Source organism: Callithrix jacchus, chromosome 18, assembly GCF_049354715.1.
Source record: "Callithrix jacchus isolate 240 chromosome 18, calJac240_pri, whole genome shotgun sequence".
Taxonomy (NCBI): Eukaryota; Metazoa; Chordata; class Mammalia; order Primates; family Cebidae; genus Callithrix; species Callithrix jacchus.
This window is the reverse complement of record NC_133519.1, coordinates 21578008-21600938: the sequence shown is the minus strand read 5'-3', so window position 1 is coordinate 21600938 and position 22931 is coordinate 21578008. Positions and strand designations below refer to the sequence as shown.

The following is a 22931-nucleotide window of genomic DNA, read 5'->3' as shown; positions in this document are numbered from 1 at the left end:
GAAGGGAAGGGGAAGGGCAGGGGAGGAGAAAGGAAGAGGGAGGGGAGGAGAAGGGAAGGGGTTAGGGGAGGGGAGAGGGAGTGAGAGGAAGGGAATGGGGAGGGGAAGGGAAGGGAAGGGAAGGGAAGGGGGAGGGGAGGGAAAGGGAAGGCGAAGGGAAGGGAAGGAAAAGGGAAAGGAAAGGAAGAAAGAAAGAGAAATAATTCCAAAATATGTCTCAACGAATCTGCTTTACATTTCTGAAAATAAAAGAATACCCATTTAAATTTAATAGTTTCAAATTTTTTTGTAAATAATTTTGTCTATACAGACCTTAAGATCATGTAACATTCCAAAAATCAGAACTTAAAAAAATACATGAAATGTAGACAGTATCTGGTTATAAAAGATTTTAATATCAAATACAATGTATATGGCTAAAAGGTTTTGGTTGCCACGTAAAGTATTCTACTTATATCACGTAATAAGCTAACAAAGCATAGTTTCCAGGTTACATCAAGTGATTTTATCTTCTCACATTTCAAATGAAATGCTGATAGCCTAAACAATCTGCCATGAATGGTAAGAAGTAAGGGCAGCACATATCATCTGCAAGTTTCTTCCGAAGCTGTAAAATACCATGTTCATATTTTTCTTGTTTGTGATCCCAAAATAGGCAATATTTTCATTTCATCCACTCTATTCTTATGTATTTGAAAAGCAGGTGTTATCCATCTACCACACGAGCACTGTTCACCATACCAGTTGAAGGAACCCAATTTGGCACTGCATTTTGGACAAAGAAGCTGAAATAAAGCAAATGTGTTACTTTATTCATTCGCTTTATATAAAACAAGTCATTATCTTTGGTATTCAATACAGGCCATTAAAACAAGTAAGGCGCAGTCCCCGCCTTGAGTTTATAATCTAATCACTAAGATAAAATGCATTGGAAACTTACTGTAATAGATACTAGACTACAATTACTGCATAGGAAGAATGTTGTATTCAGGAAGTTTAGAGAAGGAACAGATGTAGCTTGAAGGGAGAAAAGTGAAGCTTGTGATATAAGGAAAGTTTCATGGATGTGGCATACATATATAGCTTTTAAATCAGTTTATAATTTAGGATTTCAAATGAAAATCATCACAGCTAAAGTACAGAAAAGCATGTTAGGATTTTCGTGCTATATTACTAACCATATGTATTGACAGCATATAAGTCAGATTCTTGGCTATTTAAAGACAAACTGATATTCCAGGAAAATAGCTAAATCAAAAAAAAACCTAGTAAGTCAATTTCATTTTCTTCTTCATTTTTTTTTAAATTTGAGACGGAGTTTCGCTTTTGTTACCCAGGCTGGAGTGCAATGGTGAGATCTTGGCTCACCACAATCTCTGCCTCCTGGGTTCAGGTAATTCTCCTGCCTCAGCCTCCTGAGTAGCTGGGATTACAGGCACGCACCACCATGCCCAGCTAATTTTTTGTATTTTTAGTAGAGACAGGGTTTCACCATATTGACCAGGATGGTCTCAATCTCTTGACCTCGTGATCCACCTGCCTCAGCCTCCCAAAGTGCTAGGATTACAGGCTTGAGCCACCGTGCCCGGCTATTTCATTTTCTTCTAATGTACTTAGTTACAGCATTATTTTTTATGTTTAGCTCTTTGATTTGTGCATGATATAAGGTAGGGGTTTTTATTTTTAATCTTGAGCTATAGAAAATCTAGACATAAAACTCAGAAGTGGGTTAGGTGCGGTGGCTCACACCTGTAATCCCAGCACTTTGCGAGGCTGAGGTGGGCAGATCACCTGATGTCAAGAATTTGAGACCAGCCTGGCCAACATGATAAAACTCTGTCTCTACTAAAAATACAAAAATTAGCCAGGCATGGTGGCAGGCACCTGTAATCCTTGAGAGGCTGAGGCAGGAGAACCACTTGAACTCGGGAGGCAGAGGTTGCAGTGAGCTGAGATCGTGCCACTGCACTCCAGCCTAGGTAACAGCTTCCATCTCAAAAAAAAAAAAGTTCAGAAGCCACAAATAAAAATCTAACAAATTTGATTATGTAAATATCTTTCATTTTTTAATATGACAAAACATACAAAAAAAGTGAGAAAAGCAATAGACTGAAGAAAATAGTTATAATATATTAGATAAACTATTAACATCTAGAATATATAAAGTTCCAACAAATCAGTAAGAAGGCCGGGCACAGTGGCTCACACTTGTAATCCCAGCACTTTGGGAGGCTGAGGTGGGCAGATCACGTGGTCAAGAGATTGAGACCAGCCTGGCCAACATGGTACAACCTCATCTCTACTAACAATACAAAAATTAGCTGGGTGTGGGGACGCACACCTGTAGTCCCAGATACGTGAGAGGCTGAGACAGGAAAATCACTTGAACCCAGGAGGCGGAGGTTGCAGTGAGCGGAGATTTCAAGATTGTGCCACTGCACTCCAGCCTGGTGACAGAGTGAGACTCTGTCTCAAAAAAAAAAAAAAAAAAAAAAAAATCAGTAAGAAAGAGTTTATAAAACCCATAGACAAATGGGCCCGGGAATATGAGAGCAATTTATAGAAAAGTAAACTATAAATGGCTGGTAAATATATAAAGATGGTGGTCGATGACTATTTTCACAAAATTCCAATTAAACATTTTAGGATTAACATTTTTTACCCCACAGGTTGACAAAACATTACCAGTTGTATAGTATCTATCATGTCAAGGATATGGGGTACATGCATTCTGTTACTGAAACCCAAATTTATATGAGTATTTTGGATATTGTACTAGAATATCACTAATATTTAAAACACACCTTCTTTGAACCAGGAATTCCACTTCTAGGTACATATTCTATAGAAAAAAATTCAACTATGTATACAAAGAAGTATGCACAGGATTCAGAATCTTACATAAAAATGTATTTAACTTGGTTGGAGTGTGTGTTTGTTTCCCAGGTTAAATAAAATCAGAAAGTCAAAATCACAAGCCACAAAAAAGAAAAACTGATGAATTAGATATAACCGAAATTAAAAACTCTAACTGCTACAAATAATGCCATCAAGAATGGGAAGTTAGGGCCAGGCGCAGTGGCTCACACCTGTAATCCCAGCACTTTGGGAGGCCGAGGCGGGTGGATCATGAGGTCAAGAGATCGAGACCATGCTGGTCAACATGGTGAAACCCCGTCTCTATTAAAAATACAAAAAATTAGCTGGCCAAGGTGGCACGTGCCTGTAATCCCAGCTACTCAGGAGGCTGAGGCAGGAGAATTGCCTGAACCCAGGAGGTGGAGGTTACAGTGAGCCAAGATCCCGTCATTGCACTCCAGCTAGGGTCACAAGAGCAAAACTCCATCTCAAAAAAAAAAAAGAATGGGAAGTGACTGATAATGTGTACATTATTTTTCGGGTGCTGTGAATGGTAATGTGATAAGGTTTGGCCCTGTGTCCTCATCCAAATCTCATCTCAAATTGTAATCCCCACATGTGGAGGAAGGGAGGTGACTGGATCATAGAGGCGGATTCCCCCATGCTGTTCTTGCGATAGTGAGTTAGTTTTTATAAGATCCAATGGTTTTATAAGTGATAGCTTCTCCTTCACACATGCTTCTCTCTCCTGCCGCCTTGTGAAGAGGAGGCCTGCTTTCCCTTCCAACACGATTATAAGTTTCCTGAGGCCTCCCCAGCCATGCAGAATCATGAGTCAATTAAACCTTTCCTTTATAAATTACCCAGTCTCACATACTATCTTAAAGCAGTGTGAAAATGGACTAATACATGATGGCGGTTGCAAAAAACACTGTGAATACACTTTTAAAAAACCACTGAATTGTACACCTTAAATAGGTAAATTGTATGTCCTGTGAATTATACTATAATAAGGTGGTTTTTTTAAAAACCAGCATCATCTGAAAATGTGAGTTTGATCATAGGGTACCACCTTCTAGGGAAGACACTAACTGATAAACAGTTTCCTCATGCATAAAATGTAAATATAACTGCTCTACCTATTTTATAAAGCTATGGCATTCTTCAAATGATATAGTTAAAGGGTTTCATAAAATAGCCACTATACAAACTTTTATACAAATCATACAAACATTCAAAATCATTATTAAGATTATTATTATAGAATACCTTCACATTAGTATCAAATAAACCTAAAGGAGAAATGTGGCTGTCATGGCGCACTCCAACCAAGTTAAACACATTTTTATGTAAGATGTCACATGAACTGCATTCTTTCTTTCTTTTTTTTCCACACCCACTGGTTATAGGAGCAATAGGATGAGCTGTATTCTTTAACTGGAAATGAAAAAGAATCTCATAGCAAAACATATTAAATTTCACTTTCCGGAAAGATCAGAGAAAAGAGAGAGACACATACAGGAAGCCAACAGAGAAAAATAAAGAACTTTTAACCTAATTTTAAAATCCCTGATTTACCCTACTGTTGTTACAAAGTTCAAATTTTGTTAAATATATTTTTTCTTTTATATATACACGTTTTTTTATTGTTGTTGTTGTTATTTATTTATTTATTTTTTTGAGATGGAGTTTTGCTCGTTACCCAGGCTGGAGTGCCATGGCGCAATCTCAGCTCACCGCAACCTCTGCCTCCTGGGTTCAGGCAATTCTCCTGCCTCAGCCTCCTGAGTAGCTGGGATTACAGGCACGCGCCACCATGCCCAGCTAATTTTTTGTATTTTTTAGTAGAGACGGGGTTTCACCATGTTGACCAGGATGGTCTCGATCTCTTGACTTCATGATCCACCCGCCTCAGCCTCCCAAAGTGCTGGGATTACAGGCGTGAGCCACCGCACCCGGCCATATGTTTTTTTTTAATTAAAATTTTTTTACTTTCTTTTACAGGGATGGGGTCTCACTATGTTACCCAAGCTGGTCTTGAACTCCTGGGCTTAAGCAATCCTTCGCCTTGGCCTCCCAAAGTTCTCTGATTTACAGGCATCAGCCACCGTGCCCAGCCAATATATTCTAATTAGCTTAAAAATAAATGTTAGCCTTATAGTTGAAAAAATATAAATAGCTTTAAAGGAAATTTATTAACTTAGACCAGTGTTCTCAATCAGAAGTGATTCACTATTTCGGATCAGCTGGTTTTTGGAAAATATTTTATTTTTGATAGTCTTATCTACACTAGAAAAATATAATCTTCAGAAATAAAGGAGTTAAGAAATAGAGTAAAACACTAGTTAAAATAGAGTTGAAAATGCAAGAAGGAATAAAATATAGATGATTCAATAAAACTGTAGAAAATAAAATGTGTTTTCACCTGTCCATCCATCACTCCCAACAAAGCAGATTCCATCCACTGTACAGGTTCAATGAAGTAAGATGTACATTGAGCTTGCCTCCCTGCGGTAAGCTTGAAAGATGGTGTCATTCTCTTGTGGGCAAAGGCTATAGGTCTACTTCCTTCATGGTGATCCAGAATACTAGAACTTCGAAATAATGATCGCCTGCAACCCCCAAACACAAATATTAATGACTTTCAAAAGGATGAAAACATGGATGAAATGTGCAACTTCTTTTTTTTTTCTCAATTTTTTTTTTTTGCGACAGAGTCTCACTCTGTTGACCAGGCTGGAGTGCAACGGCAAAATCTTGGCTGACTGCAACCTCTGCCTCCTGGGTTCAAGTAATTCTCCCACCTCAGCCTCCTGAGTAGCTGGAATTACAGGCACCTGCCACCACGCCCAGCTAATTTTTGTATTTTTAGTAGAGATGGGGTTTTACCATGTTGGCCAGGCTGGTCTCAAACTCCTGACCTCATGTGATCCGCCCACCTTGGCCTCCCAAACTGCTGGGATTACAGGCGTGAGGCACCATGCCTGGTGAAGTGTGCAGTATTTCTTAAAGGACAAAATAATGTAACACTAATTATGTTACTCAAATTTTCAGTAACCCCTACAATCTTATTATTTCTATTTTTAAGAATTTATATTCTTCCTGAAAGCATATCTGAACTAAAACTTTCTGTATTATTCAATTAAACAAAATTTTCCTACAGTAATTTAAGAAAATAAAACACTAAGTACTTTTCAGCTACTGAGACAAGATAAAATCTCCAAAGGATACAAAAATAAACAAAAATTTCCTACAGTAATTTAAGAAAATAAAACACTAAGTACTTTTCAGCTACTGAGACAAGATAAAATCTCCAAAGGATACAAAATATTTTACCTGCACTTTCTACACTTGTAGAGAATCTCATCTTTCAATCCTTGTAAAACGGTGGTTGGGTCAACAGCAAAGAGTTCTTGAGGTAAATTCTGCAATTCTATACGACATAATTAAAATATATTAATTTGTCAAAATCAGCTCTGCATTTTCAGATAAATTCAGTTAATATCAAATTGAGGCAACAAGTGATAACCTCAGAAATTTAAAAAATAAAATTAAATAAAACTCCAGTGTTGACAAATTAGGCTAAAGTAGGAGAGGACAGTGATTTAAGTGCTTAGGTTCTGGGCAGAGAATGCCGGAGCTCAAATCCTGAACCTGCCATTTATAAACCATGTGATTTTGAACAGGTTATTTCTGGCTAAATCACAGTTTCAAAAAGAAACTATAGTTTCTCAGGGATTGCTGGAAGTGAGGTAATGCATGCAATGCCAAAGTAAAAGACATCTAAAAAGCCTATTACACACTAGCAATTATTACTTACCTGGATACTTCTCTGTAACCTTTTGTAAACGATATTGCTTATAAATTGCACTAGAGGTATCCACTTCATATCCCATCGCCTGGTATAATTTCAATTGCCATTCAAACCCCTCATTCATCCTATAATGACAAAGAAATACATAGTTTCATTTTCTTAAAATCACATCACAAAAGCAGAATTATTACTAGAAAAAAGAACTCACTTAGCCTCTGGTTTGAGAGTCTGGAGCTTTTCATAGGCTTTTTCAAAGGGAAGTTGGTCAGTCTTCATGAGAAAAGCAGTTATCATGGCCACACTTCGACTGACTCCTGCATGGCTGAAAAAGAGACCTTTAAAATAAAACAGCAAATAGCAACAATTAAAAAACACACACAAAACCCAGCTCCCTATTAATAGTAAAGCTTAGGCCCATTTCATTTCTACTTCTTAAATAAACCCATTGTCTCTGAAATATTATCAATGTACAAAAGAATTACTCCTTTTTCCGTTTGAATTTTGAACCATGTAAATGTATTACCTATTCAAAAATAATAACAAATTTTTTAAAAATTTTACAATGGCTCAGAACAAATCTAAACTTCTGGCTAGGCGCAGGGGTTTACGCCTGAAATCACAGCATTTTAGGAGGCTCAAGAGGACGGCTTGAGCCCAGGAATTGGAGACCACAGCCTGGGAAACAAAGTGAGACCCCCGCCTCTACAAAAAAATTAAAAAATTAGCGGATGTGGTGGCATGTGCCTGTAGTCCTAGTCCCAACTACTCTGGAGCCAGAGGCAGGAGGATCACTTGAGACTGGGAGATTGAGGCTGCAGTGAGATGTAATTACACTACACTGCAGCCTGGGCAAGAGAGCAAGACTATGTCTCAAAATAAAAATAAATGAAACAAAACAAAAACAAATCCAATCTCCTTTCTTCTTAGCGTTCAGGGACCTCGAGATCAGGTCCGACTTCTTTCAAGTCTATCACTGCCTTCGGTCCTTTATGTGCGCAATAAATTTAAACTATTGTTATTACACTCCAATCCAACCAAGAACTGCTTAGGGATTCCCATTTTTTCTTTTTTTTTTTGAAACGGAGTCTCGCTCTGTCACCCAAGGTGGAGTGCAGTGGCACGATCTCAGCTCACTGCAACCTCTGCCTCCCGGGTTCAAGTGATTCCCCTGCCTCGGTAGCTGGGACTACAAGCGAGCACCACGCCTAGCTAATTTTTGTATTTTTAGTAGAGACAGGGTTTCACCATATTGTCCAGGCTGGTCTCAAACTCCAGACTTCTTGATCCGCCCGCCTCGGTCTCCCAAAGTGCTGGGGTTACAGGCGTGAGCCACCGCACCCGGCAGGAATTCCCCCTTTTTTTTTTTTTTTGGCTTTGCAGCAACCATCTCCTTCCTAGGCAAGGCCCAGGGATCCTTTAGATCCAAACCAATTCACCTCTTCATCAACCACCCCCCACCCATCCCAAACCATTAACCCTAAATCTTTGTTAATCCCGTTTACCAGACAGGAAGCAACCTAATCTGCATTACAATCATTGGGGTGGGTGTCTAGCTTCTCCTAGAGAGCTGTAAAATCCTTGGGGTGTAGGGACTTTGTCATTTACTAGATGGCACCTACCCAGCCCCTTGTTGCTGCAGGAAGAACCAACTAAATCATGAATTGGATGAAAGCCTGCACACAAACACCAGGGCCCGCCTCCAGCCTCCACCTCTCTTAGATACCCGCCTCCTACGGGAGGCACCGGGAGGAGGTTCACGCGGCATGACAGCGCCCTAGTACTCCCCTGAGGGCCTTGGAAAGAAAGGGGAGACAGGGGCCGGCTGGAAGCCTGGCGGGGCACATCGCCCATTGACCCGGCCACTCACCAATGCACCAACACCCCACGGCCCTCGGCGCGGGCCTGGCCGATGAAGGCCACGCACCGGTCCAGATGGCTGAGCAGGTCAGTCTCGGGTTTGTCCAGTGCTGGCACGAAGAGGCGCCATAGACCCTCGGCCCCAGGCCCAGCCTTGAAGCTGGGCTCCTCCGAGTCCACCGTTAGCACAGCCGTGATGCCCGCTTCCCTCAAGTGGTTTGGCTCCGCGACGGCCGCGGCCCCACCCAGATACAGTCCTGGCTGCACTTCCAGCATCTGCCCCACGCAGCTGGCTCTAACAGCGCTGCTGGGGTTGCCGAGCTCGCAGCCATGACTCGGACCCGGAGCCTCCAACATGGCCACGCCCGGAGACCAGGCCGCTACACTGCCTACCATCGAGTAGGCTCCTGCTAGAACGTCCTTCCCCAGGACCCGCCAGCCTCAGCGGCTCAGCGGCTCCCTCGGAGGACCATGTCGGCCGCAGGAATATGGACTTATTGTTGAGGGGCGGAGCTTCAGCCTTGTTCTGCGCTGCCTTTTCACCCGTGTTTCGCCTGACTCCCACCCCCAAAGCTGATGGTAAAAGACAAACTTCACCAACTACAGGGTTTCTCGAGCTTTTAGTATTGAGATTTTCAGGAAAGGGACATCAGGAGCAGCTGAACTCAAACGTGAAATAAAGGTCCCACCAACTGAATCAGAAGCATCAAGTTATGAATTTGAAGTAAAAATTTTTTCAATATTATAAAGCCGTTTGTACTTTGCATCTTACGATTATTTTTCCTTTTTCTGCCCAATTTCATTATCGGGGTGTGAATCCTTGTTGATGTTTACCGTTCTATTTATTTTGAAGATATTAATCCTATATTTTTGTAAGTTAATGCCCTCCAGCCAGGACTACCAGAAACTCGCCTTTAGTTAAACAAGTTGGTTTTATTACTCAGTCAAGAGCAACGGAGAATTTCAGGACATCTCAGAACGATCATGTTAGGAACATCCTATACAGATGTGGGGCTTTTATTTGGTGATTTTGGCAAGGGTTTAAGGAAGCAGGCTTTGCTCCAGATTGAATGCTGCCAGGAAGAGGGGGCACTACGATGATTGGGTATCTTTTATATATCTCTTGTATGGGGAGGACAGGCGAGAGAGGTACTAAAGCTGTAATTGATCAAGAAGTAGCAGCGATAGTACTGGTATAAAGATAGATACGTTAACTTGTCTCTATCCTGGAACAGAACAAACCCTTGCATGAGGGGGTCCTAATTAGGGAAAGGGAGTCAGGCTGGCTGGACGAAGGGAAGCAAAAGGAGAAAGCAGATAAGCCATAAGTCTGCCTTTCTTCGTGGTCCAGGACACATAGCCCTCCTGTGCAAATAACTCACAATCTTTCAGTTCTTAGCTATCACCAGACCCTCAGCTGATAGAAAAATGGAAGTTAGCTCACTGAAACCTTGGCATTATTAGTGCTGCACAAAGCCCTCTTGTACACACAACATAAGCACCATTCTACAAAATTCCCAGCAAGCCTTTGTTTGCCAGTCAGCTTCTCTCTTGCTGACCTGCCTGTTGCGCCCTTGCAATGTATTTTCATATTTTCTCTAATAAACGTGCTTTTCTTTACCTACAACTGTCTTGGTAAATTCTTCCTACCACCCGTGTGACCAGCCCAGAAGTTGCTGATCATGTGCAACATTGTATATATGCTTGAATAATCTTTCAAATGAGTGCCAAGACCACGCAATGGAAAAAGGACAATCTCCTCAACAAATGGTGTTGGAAAACTAGATATCCACATGCAAAAGAATGAAGGTGGACCCTTACCTTGGACCATATACAAAAAACAACTTCCAATAAAGATCTAAAAATATAACATTCTAAAATGAAAACATAGGGGAAATGCTTCATGGCCTTAAATTTGACAAAAATTTTGAAACAGGTAAGGGTCAATGATCTCCTGTCTAAGGTGTTATCTGAGCTTATTGTCTCATGACTGAGAAAATTAAGGGGTGTGGCCACAAACAGTGAGGTTGAAGTGAAAGTTTAACCAGCAAAAGAAGAAAGCTCTCCACAGTGTAGAGGGGAGCCCAAGTGGGGTGTCGTTTTTACAGTAAAATTCAAAAGCTATTACAAGAAACTCTTCTCATCTCTATAGCTGTTTGAGTAACTTATCTTATGAATAAAGCTCTCTGTGCAACTCCCCTTATCTTCTGCCGCTATGGGTAAGTCCCTAGACAAGCACAAAGCACGGCTTCTCTTGTTTGTGTCACTGCAGGTTTGTTTGCCCTCCTCCTCCCTGTGCAAGTTCCCCAGGTTGTTCTAGTTTACTCGTAGCTGTGATTTTTCAGGTAGGCTGCTTCTCCGAGGACTGCCCTTAGCTGTGTACTTAACTGGTTTTGAGATAGGGGCAAAAACAGAAACCTAAGCACTGCCATCTTTTTTTTTTGAGACGGAGTTTTGCTCTTATTACCCAGGCTGGAGTGCAATGGCGTGATCTCAGCTCACCGCAACCTCCGCCTCCTGGGTTCAGGCAATTCTCCTGTCTCAGCCTCCTGAGTAGCTGGGATTACAGGCACGCGCCACCATGCCCAGCTAATTTTTGTATTTTTAGTAGAGACGGGGTTTCACTTCGTTGACCAGGATGGTATCGATCTCTTGACCTCGTGATCCATCCGCCTCAGCCTCCCAAAGTGCTGGGATTACAGGCGTGAGCCACCGCGCCCGGCCCAGCACTGCCATCTTATAGAGAAGCCATCTGGGCCCTGGGCAGAGGTATAATTCTCGAAACTGTTATTGTACTGCAGTTCTCAGAGGTATTAAGGGTAAAAATTTCCACTGCTACCCCCCTCCCCTTGCAATAAACCGCTAACTTTAGCTTCTGTACAGTCAGCTTGCCTTGCACACCCCTGGGCACCCCCAAACAAGGATGTGGTTTTGCAGCTTAAATGCCTTGCTCCCCCTGAGCTCGGGGCCACAGGTTGGAGAGACTTAAGTCCTCTGTGGCTGCCGGCAATAAAGACCCTGCGATTTGGCATACTTTTGTCTTGGTGTTGAATTTCCACTTGCTCGGTGCAACAGTTTTTCCTTTTCTTATCCTTGAATTTCTTGGATAAAATACCAAGAGCACAGGCAACAAAACCAAAAATAGACAAATGGAACTATATCAAACTTTTTTTTTTTTAAGACAGAGTCTTGCTCTATCACCAGGTGCCAGGCTGGAGTGCAGTGGCGCGACCTCAGCTCACTGCAACCTCCGCTTCCCAGATCCAAGCAATTTTCCTAACTCAGCCTTCCCAGTAGCTGGGACTACAAGTGCGTGCCACCATGTATTTGTAATTTTAGTAGAGATGGGGTTTCACCATGTTGGCCAGGATGGTCTTGATCTCTTGATCTCGTGATCCGCCCGCCTCAGCCTCCCAAATGCTGGGATTACAGGCGTGTGCCACTGCACCTGGCCTATATCAAACTTTAAAATGCCTGCATATCAAGCGAAACAGTCAATAGAGTGAAAAGACAATGTATGGAATGGGAGAAAATAATTGCAAAGCATATATCTGATAGGTTAATATCCAGAACATATATATATATAAAAAAAAAAGTCCTACAACTCAACAACAGAAAAACAAATTACCCAAATTTTTAAAAACTGGGCAAAGGACCTGAATAGACATTCCTCTGAAGAAGATATAAAAGAGACCAGAAAGCATAGAAAAAGATGCTCAAATTGCTAACCATTAAAGAAATGCAAATCAAAGCTACAGTGATATATCATCTTACATTCATTAGGATGGCCAGCTTTTTTTTCAAGCACAGAAAATAAGTCTTGGCAAGGATGTGGAAAAGTTCATTCCTGAAGGGAATGTAAAATGGTGCAGCCTCTAGGGAAGACAGCATGGAGTTTCCTCGAAAGATTAAAAATAGAGACGCCGAGGCCGGGCGCGGTGGCTCAAGCCTGTAATCCCAGCACTTTGGGAGGCCAAGGCGGGTGGATTACGAGGTCAAGAAATCGAGACCATCCTGGTCAACATGGTGAAACCCCGTCTCTACTAAAAATACAAAAAATTAGCTGGGCATGGTGGCGCGTGCCTGTAATCCCAGCTACTCAGGAGGCTGAGGCAGGAGAATTGCCTGAATCCAGGAGGCGGAGGTTGCGGTGAGCCGAGATCGCGCCATTGCACTCCAGCCTGGGTAACAAGAGCGAAACTCCATCTCAAAAAATAAAATAAAATAAAAATAAAAATAGGATTACCACGTAATCCAACAATCTCACTTATAGGTTATATAGCCAAAAGAATTAAAAGTGGGATCTCAAAGATATCTGGGGAGAGGGAGCCTGATTGCAGGGGACAAGGAGGCAGTGGAAAGCAGGAAAATGGAGGCAGTGGGTGTAGACTCATCTTTCAAGACACAAAGAAAGAAGCGACCACACCCAAAACAAAGTGTGAAAGAGGGAGATGTTTCTTTTTTCTATAGGAAAGGTTGTGGACATATCAGAAGAGAGAAAACAATTAAAGATACAGGAGAAAAGAAGTCCTTGAGTTATTTGAGGGGTGGGATGGGATCCAAAGCCAGGTGGACGATTACCCTTTTCCATGGTAACCAGAGGAAAAAAGAAAATAATGGGCAGGGATGGAGGGAGGCTCAGGAGTTTGGTGGCAAGACGTTAAAGGCATTCTCTTCTGGTGGTTTCTTTTTTTTGGGGGGGGGGGAGAAAAAGAGGGAAAAAGGAATATTACTTCATTCCTAAAATGGGTTTCAATAATGGCCGATCAATATTTTGAGTGTTTAAAGTGGTTAATGCATATTTTATGTGTTTAAAATGGAGACCTCTATTGTGTTTATTTGTTCTGGCTCTGAGTTCAAGTCCTGGATATTGTTATCAATTTGTTGTCTCGTTGAATCTAAATCTCATTATGTGTCTTATGTATCTGGGTGTTAAGATCTCTTATTGTTACATTAATCCTTTTACCCTTGCATCCTTGTAGCTTTGAAATCTATTTTATTAAGTGTGAGAATTGCAACTCCTGCTTTTTATTTATTTATTTTTGCTCTCCATTTGGTTGGTGAGTTTTTTTCCATCCCCTTGTTTTGAGTCTTTGTATATCTTTAGATATATCGTTAGATTTTGTGGATAATGTATATTTTGTGTGTTTAAAATGGAGAGCTCTATTGAGTTTATTTGTTCTGGATCTTAGTTCCAGTCCCGGATATCGTTATCAATTTTCTGTCACATTGAATCTAAATCTCATTATGGGTCTTATGTATCTGGGTGTTAAGATCTCTTATTATTACATTAATCCTTTTACCCTTGTATCCTTGTAGCTTTGAAATCTATTTTGTCAAATGTGAAAATTGCAACTCCTGCTTTTTATTAATTTATTTTTGCTCTCCATTTGGTTGGTACATTTTTTGTTTTCCAACCCTTTATTTTGAGTCTATGTATATCTTTGGATATACCGTTAGATTTTGTCTGTATCTTTTGATTGGGAGATTTGGTCGATTTAAATTTAGGGTTGCTGCCATTTGATATTAACTGCCTATTTTGTCCTTTCGTTGATAAAAATTCTTCTTTATGTTAATGCTCTTTACTTTTTGGTGTATTTTTAGAAAGGGTCATACTGGTTGTTCCTTTCTGTGTATAATGCTTCTTTTAGAAGTTCTTGTAAAGCAGGCCTGGTGGTAATAAAATCTGAGTACTTGCTTGTTTCTATTTATTTTTCCTTCAAATGTAAAGCTTAAATTAGCAGGATATGAAATTCTGGGCTGAAAGTTCTGTTGATTAAGTATATTGAATATTGGCCCCCACTCTCTTCTAGCTTGTAGGGTTTCCGTTGAGAGATCTGCTGTAAGCCTAATAGGCTTACCTTTATGGGTAACTTGATCTTTCTCTCTGGCTGCCCTTAATATTTTCTCCTTCGTTTCGATCTTGGTGAATCTTACGATTATGTGCCATGGGGTTGGTCTTCTTGAGGAATATCTTTGTGGTGTTCTCTGTATTGCCTGGGGTTGAATAGTGTCCTGCTTTGCTAAATTAGGAAAATTTTCCTGGATAATGTCCTGGAGAGTATTTTCCAGCTTGAATTCATTCTCTCCGTCACATTCAGGTACACCAATCAAGCGTCTATTAGGTCTTTTCACATAGTCCCATATTGCTTGGAGACTTTGCTCATTCCTTTTTATCCTTTTTTCTCTATTCTTGTCTTGTCGTTTTGTTTCATTAAGTTGGTCTTCGACTTCTGATACCCTTTCTTCTGCTTGATCCATTCGGCTGTTTAAGCTTGTACATATTTCACTAAGTTCTCGTGTTGTATTTTTCAATTCCATAAGTTCATTTCTATTCCTCTCTATATTGTCTATTCTTTTCAACATTTCATCGAACCTTTTTTCCAAGTTCTTAGTTTCTTTACATTGGGTTAGAACAAGTTTCTTCAACTCCCAGAAGTTTCTTATCATCCACCTTTTAAAGCCTACTTCAGATAATGGAACACAGTCCTTTTCCATCAGGGCTTGTTCCATTACTGATGAGTCCTTTTCCATCAGGGCTTGTTCGGTTGCTGATGAGTCCTTTTCCATCAGGGCTTGTTCCGTTGCTGATGGGTTCTGATTTTGAGTATACTCAGCCTTCTTAGGCTGTTTTTTTCCCTTCATTGTAGATGAACCGCCTTTCTAATTAGGTTTCTGAGTCGACTTCAGACTTATTGATTCCCAGTGCTGGGATCTGAGCAACCCACTGTGGCAGCCTAAATAGCAGCGATAAGACTGATGGTGATCTTCTGCCCGGGAATCTCTGGTCTGGCTTCCCTCTTGAGTCCGCAACAAGTGGCTCTGACTTCCCGGAGCTCCAAACTCCGGTCAGTAGGGGAAGCAGTCCCGTTGGCTCTGCATGAAGAGCTGCTGCGCCGAGACGCCGGCAAAACCGCTGTGGCGGCCACAAGAGTCGTGCTGGCGACCCGTGGGGCTCCTCCACTGGGAATCGGCTAATCGGTGAGTGACGAAAATTCGTCTAAAGATGTGGCGTGGTCTCGTTCTCTGAGCTTTCACTGGGAGCTACAATCCTGAGCTGTTAGTGGTCGGCCATCTTGGATCGATCTTTTTCTGGTTTCTATTTTCTGGGTGAAATAAAAATCTAGTTTTTATGCTGTGAGGATAGAGCTGTGAGAAGAATAGCCAGTTTGAGGACAAACTGAAGAGAGTGCCTGAAGAGAGTGGCGAATATGTGAGTATTCTCTGTGGAGCATGTATATGGAAGCTGACCTGTAGGAACAGGCTGCTGCAGGCCAGTCAGTGTTCTGATCATAAATATAAAAGACGGGTGTGTAGTAGAGGGTTAACTGCGCAGGCTGTGTTTGCTCAAGTCCTGCAAAGAAGGGGCTGTCTTTGGGAGGACTGGCCCTTGACCAGCTCCTTGTGCCACACTATATCAGTTTGACTAGATGTGCTAACAGGGTGACTATGGTAAAGCCTGTTTCTGTACGCCTGAGGCCGTGGGCCATGCTGCATGAGTTTCACCTCTGGGAGGCTGGAAATTGAGTAGGTAAGGTCAGCCATGCGGATGATGCATGCCCATGTAACTGGCCCCCAATAAAAACCCAAGGCTTGAGTGAGCTTCCTTCTCAGCAATACTTCACACATGTTGTCATACGTCACTGCTGGGAAAACTAAGCACACCTCTGTACAAAGTCTTCAGGTAGGCCATACCTGGAAGTTTGCACCTGATTTCTCTTGAACTTCACCCCTGGGCCTTTTCCCTTTGCTGAATTTTAATCTGTATCCTTTCTGTCTGATAAACCATAACTTTTTATATCAGCTTTTCTAAGTTCTGTGAATCCTCCTACTAAATAAGTGAGCCTGAGGATGATCTTGGTGACTGCCAATACAGCTATAATATTGAATAACTGGAGACAAGGAATAGATTGGTTAAGTGGGTTGTTTTATCAATTCACTGAAATACTAGGCAACTACTAAGAAATATAACAAAGCCGTCTATGCTAGCTATAGCAGAAAGTTTTTTAAAATAATGTGTTTTTTTTTTAATTTTTGTGGGTACATAGTAGGTATATATATATTTATGGGGTACACAAACTGTTTTGATACAGGCATGCAATGATCACATTACAGAAAACAGGGTATCCTTCCCCTCAAGCATTTATCCTTTGTGCTATAAACAATCCAATTACACTCTTTTTTTTTTTTTTTTGAGATGGAGTTTCGCTCTTGTTACACAGGCTGGAGTGCAATGGCGCAATCTCGGCTCACCGCACCTCCGCCTCCTGGGTTCAGGCAATTCTCCTGCCTCAGCCTCCCGAGTAGCTGGGATTACAGGCACACACCACCATGCCCAGCTAGTTTTTTGTATTTTTAGTAGAGATGGGGTTTCACCATGTTGACCAGGATGGTCTCAATCTCTTGACCTTGTGATCCACCCACCTCGGCCTCCCAAAGTGCTGGGATTACAGGCTTGAGCCACCGCGCCCGGCCTCCAATTACACTCTTTTAGTTATTTTTAAATGTACAATTATATTATTATTGACTGTAGACACCCTGTTGGGCTATCAAATAGTAGGCCTTATTCTATTTTTTTTGGTAACAATTAATCATCCTCACCTCCTCCTTAACCACCAACTACCCTTCCCAGCCTCTAGTAACCATCCCCTTATCTCCATGAGTTCAATGGTTTTGATTTTTAGATCCTATAAATAAGTGAGAACATGTGATGTTTGTCTTTCTGTACCTGGCTTATTTCACTCACATAACGATCTACAGTTCCATCCATGTTGTTGCTAGTGACTGAATCTAATTCTTTCTACGGCTGAATAGTGCTCTTTCACATATATGTGCCACATTTACTGTATCCACTCATCTGTCGATAGACACATAGGTTGCTTCCTTATCTTGGCTACTGTGAGCGGTGCTGCAGCAAACATGGGCATGCAGATCTCTCTTCAGTGCACTGATTTCCTTTTTTTGGGATATATACCTAGTTGTGGGATTGCTGGATTGCTGGATCCTATGGTTATATCATACAGTTTTAAAAAGCTGGTTTACAAGTGGAAATATATGAGCACATTTACTTTAAAAATACATATTTGTGTGGATATATGTGAAAAATGTTGAAAGATATGTAATACATCAAACCATTGACTGGTTATTTCTGGGAGCCAGCATTAGGAGAAAGACTTACATGAAATGCATTAGGCGCTTCTTCTTATACAGTTTTTACTTATCTGTTTCAACTAGTATTATTAAAATTCTTCACCATTAACAATAATAGATGCTTGTATTCAGGGAAAGAGGGGAAATGTAAGGGTTTATTTACTGACATTTTATGGTATCCTTAGAAGTGAGATTTCCCTTCTCAATTCCCTAAAATTACTGCATGAGTTCCTTCAAGGATACGAGTAGGAGACACATCTCAATTGTCATTGAATGCCCACAGAGGCTGGCTCAGTCGGTATCTAACTGGCGACAGAAGGAGACTCCGTCTCAAAAAAAAAAAAAAAAATTCTCAATTTGTATCCTCTGAAGTGAAATTTAACAGCTTCTGTATTTAGGATTTTAGCCACTAGGTGGCATTATTTGCCTTTTTGTAAGATCTGTTTTCTCGGCACTTGTCTTGAAAAAAGGAAAAGTGATTATAGAAGCCCTGCAAGAGAACAATCAGGATGTTAGGCCCAAGTAAGGATTTACAGCTGGGTTGCTTTCCTGTCAAGGAAAGGCGAAGAGGCTCTCTGTCTTAACATTGGTAGCTACACACACACACACACACAGCCACAATTTTTTACCACCATTGAAACTGCCATCTTGATGAATATTGAGTATTGAAACTCCAATCTTGATGAATACTGAGCAAGCAATATTTTCTCATAATTGCTAAGAGATCGTCAAGTATGTGATGGCTCACTTTTTTGAGAAGGTACTCATTTTATGTAACTTGACTGATCGCGTGAGGATACACATGACCCAGTCTTCTCACTCTGGTTGTTTCCCGAAACTTGTGGCCTTCTAGAGCATAGTCACAGATATGATTTATAATTATCATCTATAGAACATTTACTGTGAATGCAGATCTCTGCTGAGCAATCCAGAGAGATTTGCCGTATTTTGTCCCATCACCTCCTCATCGTGGTCCAAAGACAAATTCCTCTTTCTATTAATATTTCCAGCATTGGCCAGGAGCAGAGGTTCGCGCCGATAATCCCAGCACTTTGGGAGGCTGAGGTGGGTGGATCACCTGAGGTCAGGAGTTTGAGACCAGCCTAGCCAATACGGTGAAACCCTGTCTCTACCAAAAATACAAAAATTTGCTGGACGTGGTGGCAGACACCTGTAATCCCAGCCTCTCCTTCTAAGAAATGCTGGGGCAGGAGCCAGTTCATGATATTTGGGCCATGCTCTCAGTTCTTTTTTTGACTCAAGGAGAAACTGGTAAACAGAGAATCGGATGAGTGGGGTGAGGAAGACCACAGATGTTCCCCATTCCACATCAAGGTTTGCCGCGTGACATTTTGCAAAAACCCTCTCCTTCCATTCTTCCCCAGACAGACAAAATGCAGGGAATGGCCATGGGTCCCCTCACCCAGTGTCACAACCTTGGAGAGCTTTTGCTGCCTGCACTTAGGCCAGCGTGTTATAGCAGAAAGAGCTCTGGACTTGCATGTACGAGCCGCAGATTTAAGTTTTGGTTCTGTCATGTGGTAGTTGAATAACTTTGGCCCAGCCAGTTAAGCTCTCTGGACTTCTGTGCACCTATCCAAAATAGTCAAGGCCAACCATGCCTGCTCTAACATTCCCTAAAGGATTTTTGAACTAGAAAAATCAGAAATCCTATCAACTTTGGGTCAGTCCACAGATTATTTCCAAATCCTTTAAAAATGTCATGCCAACAAACATATCTCCTTACCACCAAATATATCCCCTTCTTTCTCTCAAATGTCTCAAACCACATGTTAAATTGACAGCACAGACAAAATACTTCGGAGGCTGAAACAAAGAAATAATTCATTTTAGCTGGAGGAAGCTGAGAAAAATTCTCAGAATAGGTGGCTTTAAACTGGGTATTTTTCACAGGTGAAAGAAATGAGGGGTAAGGGCCTGGAAAGGGTGGTAGAAAGAGCGGTGAGGCAAAGGTGGCAGAGATATGAAGGCTAAGACACTTGAAGTTGTTTTATTCTATGTGTCTGGCATGTCTAGGCAAAAGGAGAATTTGTTTTGAGACTTTGAAAGCTGTCCTGAAACATGTGTTCAGTCACCCTGGTCACATCCGCCATTATGGTGGCCACAGAGTCACAGCGCTGTCATGGGAAGGGCTCCTGCAGTCTCGTGTCCTTGTCCCTCACAGGGTTCATGTTCACAGCCTTCTCACAGAGGATCTCAAATTCCCCTACTAGGACAACAGGGGTACCCCATGGACAAGTCCCACCTGCTTCTATACCTTCAGGCTATCAAACATTAAGACTGCCTCCAATCCAAAATGATATTCGCAGAGCAGATGACTGCAGGAAGGGCTTGTAAATGCTCCTAAAAAGAAGCAGTGTCCACTAGGTGCCAGCATGAACTTACCAAGAATGGTCTTGCCCTGATAGTCTGGTTTTTTTGTTTTTTGGCAGGGTGAATAGACAGGCAGTTTGGGGAAATGTTCATACACTGGCACTTCCCTAGGTTTCTAGACAGACCTCCTTGTGGACAAGGGAGACAATTATAAGCTCAATATGAGAACAGTCAACTACCCAGCCTGGCCAACATGGTGAAATCCCATCTCTACTAAAATTACAAAAATTAGTCGGGTGTGGTGGCAAGCACATGTCATCTCAGCTACTTGGGAGGATAAGGCAGGAGGATTGATTGAACCCAGGAGGCAGAGGTTGTGGTGAGCCAAGACTGTGCCATTGCACTCCAGCCTGAGTGACACAGCAAGACTTTGTCTTAAAAAAAGAAAAAAAAGAGAGAGAGCGAGAGAGAACAGTCCACTAGGCTGGTAATTGGTTAAGCAATTATATCAAAAGAGTGTGACTCGGATAAATAGCAATCAAGAAACATTTCTACTGAGATAAAGCTCCAAATTTCTTTTATCTGCTTCATTCAACTTTATTTTTTATTATTTATTTTATTTTATATATTTTTTTGAGATGGAGTTTCACTGTTGTTACCCAGACTGGAGTGCAATGGCACAATCTCGGCTCACCACAACCTCCGCCTTCTGGGTTCAGGCAATTCTCCTGCCTCAGTCTCCCGAGTAGCTGGGACTACAGGCGCACACCACCATGCCCAGCTAATTTTTGTATTTTTAGTAGAGACGGGGTTTCACCATGTTGACCAGGATGTTCTCGATCTCTTGACCTCGTGATCTACCCGCCTTGGCCTCCCAAAGTTCTGGGATTATAGGCGTGAGCCACCGCACCCGGCTTCAACTTTTTTAAAAAGTAATTTTGATTAGGGCACAAAAATATGCTTACCTAGTGTGCGTGTGTTACAAGCTGGGAAGGACTGTACTAGGTTCAAAAATTATCTTATTACATTAACAAAGACATCATTTATAAGAGATAAATATAAGGTTCTGCATTTTGGTCCCCACAAGGAACTGCATAAATATAAGTTGAGGAGAAAAGAGGTGTGCTTTAGATAAAACCAATCTCTCTGCTGAGTATATATGCAATAACCCCAGTGAGGCTGGAGAATATCACCTAACTCTTGGACAGGAAGCTATCTCCTTAGGTTACATGAACTGCATGTAAATGACCAGAGTTCTATTTCTATTCCATCACTACCAAGTCGTTTCAGCTCTCTGGGTCTCAATTTCCTTTCTCTTAAATTAGCAAGTTATACTAAATCCCTAAGTCCTTTCCAGCAGTAAAATTCTAGGACTAACCCCTTTATTGTCTGTAGAAGTGGTATCAACATGCACTCATTACCATCTCAAGTTGCTTTCTGAACTTCAGAGCCCAGAAAAGCAAAAGGGACTTGACTCCCTTGCAGTGAGGTTGTTGGATGTAATTTCAGTCTGGCCGCCCAGAAGTCCTTGCACAACACGAGGAAGGTAAAAGTGAAGTGGAGGCTGTACTTCTGCAGCTGATGTTGCTTCTGGAAACCTGGTTGAGGAAGATTTTGGTTTTTCTGTAGCAGCAATAGTACCCACCTAGTGTTCAGGCTCTAGCTTTATGGTGCTAGGGGTAGAGCCCTGAGCATCATTCCTTGGACCACAGAAGACACGTATGGTCCTGGTACCCCCACAATAGCAGTGTCTTTTCAATCGTGGCTATTTTTCAATCATGGCAATGGCTGTGTCACCTGAGGCTGGCAAATTTCTGATCTTGGAAGAGGCAGCAACTCCCTTGGTGAACTGATATTGGGAAACTTTGCTGAAAACACAAACTAGAGTCTGTTTCTTCATCTCTCCCAACCATTCTGTAAGCTATTAAATACTGTGCAATAAATTCCTTCCTACTTTATCCTGCTAGAATTAATTCTGTTCTCTGAAACTGAATTCTGATCAATATAATAATATACTTAAAAAGCTGTTTTTAAAAATATAAGGCCTGGAAGAGTGCACATCAAATTGTCAAATAGTGGTTATGTCTGTAACCCACTGAGGAAGCAGGGGGGAGGGTGGCAAGAAAAATAGGCTTAACATTTTTTTAATACAGTATGAATTTTTCAAATAGACTATTTTCATAATAATGCTATGTTTGAAAAATTAAATAAAGCCGGGGACTCGTATGTTGGAAGCACAATTCATTACATGATCAAAATGTAGCTCTCTGATCTTTCAAACGCCATTTAAAATTTGTTCAGTGTGAGTAATCTTCCCTGGCTCACAGCACCCTGCCTGCGACTCAAAGTGTGGCCCAAGAAGCTTCAACATCGTCAACAGTTAGAAGCTGCTCAGAAATGCAGACTCTCAGGCCCCACCCCAGACCACTGAATCACAGTCTGCATTTGCCCTGGATATTTGCAAACTTTTCTGTACACACGAATCACCCAGAAGATCTCCCTGGGTGACTCACGTGTACAGTAAAGTTTGCAAATATCCATGATTTTTTGGCTTCTTTAGGTGATGGAGAGTCCTATAATGACTTTAGCCTGCAAGTATAGTTTCAGCTTCTAAATCAGAATGCCAGTTCTAAAGTCTCTCTCTCTCTCCCTCCCTCTCTCCCTCCCTCCCTCCCTCCCTCCACATCTCCTCCTCCTCTCATTAGCATCTGTTTCCTCTGCTTCTCACTTAAGCCAAAGTATAGGTGAGGGAACAGAAAGTTATTTGGCTGAGCTGCTTTCTACTCTCTGAACTTGGCAGGTGGCTAAAGCTAACTTGTTCTCCTCTGAGCATTTTTGTAGCCTTTCTGGATGTTTATTTCTGGGAATTGCTTTCTTGTGGTATTGTGCTCAAGGCAGATGCAGCTCTCCTTTAGGT

The 22931-nt window shown here is 41.6% G+C and overlaps 1 protein-coding gene across 2 annotated transcripts; it reads right to left on the bottom strand.

The window, feature by feature from the left end:
• Positions 1-376: 376 nt before the first annotated feature.
• DUSP12 (dual specificity phosphatase 12) lies at positions 377-8917 on the bottom strand. 2 transcript variants are annotated; one of them, XM_002760205.7, is made up of 6 exons: positions 8541-8917; positions 6882-6995; positions 6680-6798; positions 6196-6292; positions 5285-5471; positions 377-785 (listed from the first exon to the last, which is right to left on the bottom strand). In XM_002760205.7, the coding sequence occupies exons 1-6, from the start codon at positions 8885-8887 to the stop codon at positions 624-626; spliced, it is 1026 nt and encodes a 341-aa protein (XP_002760251.4). In that variant the 5' UTR covers positions 8888-8917; the 3' UTR covers positions 377-623. The 2 variants fall into 2 exon arrangements, with proteins under 2 accessions (XP_002760251.4, XP_008983044.4); XM_008984796.5 differs by having other exon boundaries at positions 8598-8917.
• Between the last annotated feature and the right edge of the window lie 14014 nt (positions 8918-22931).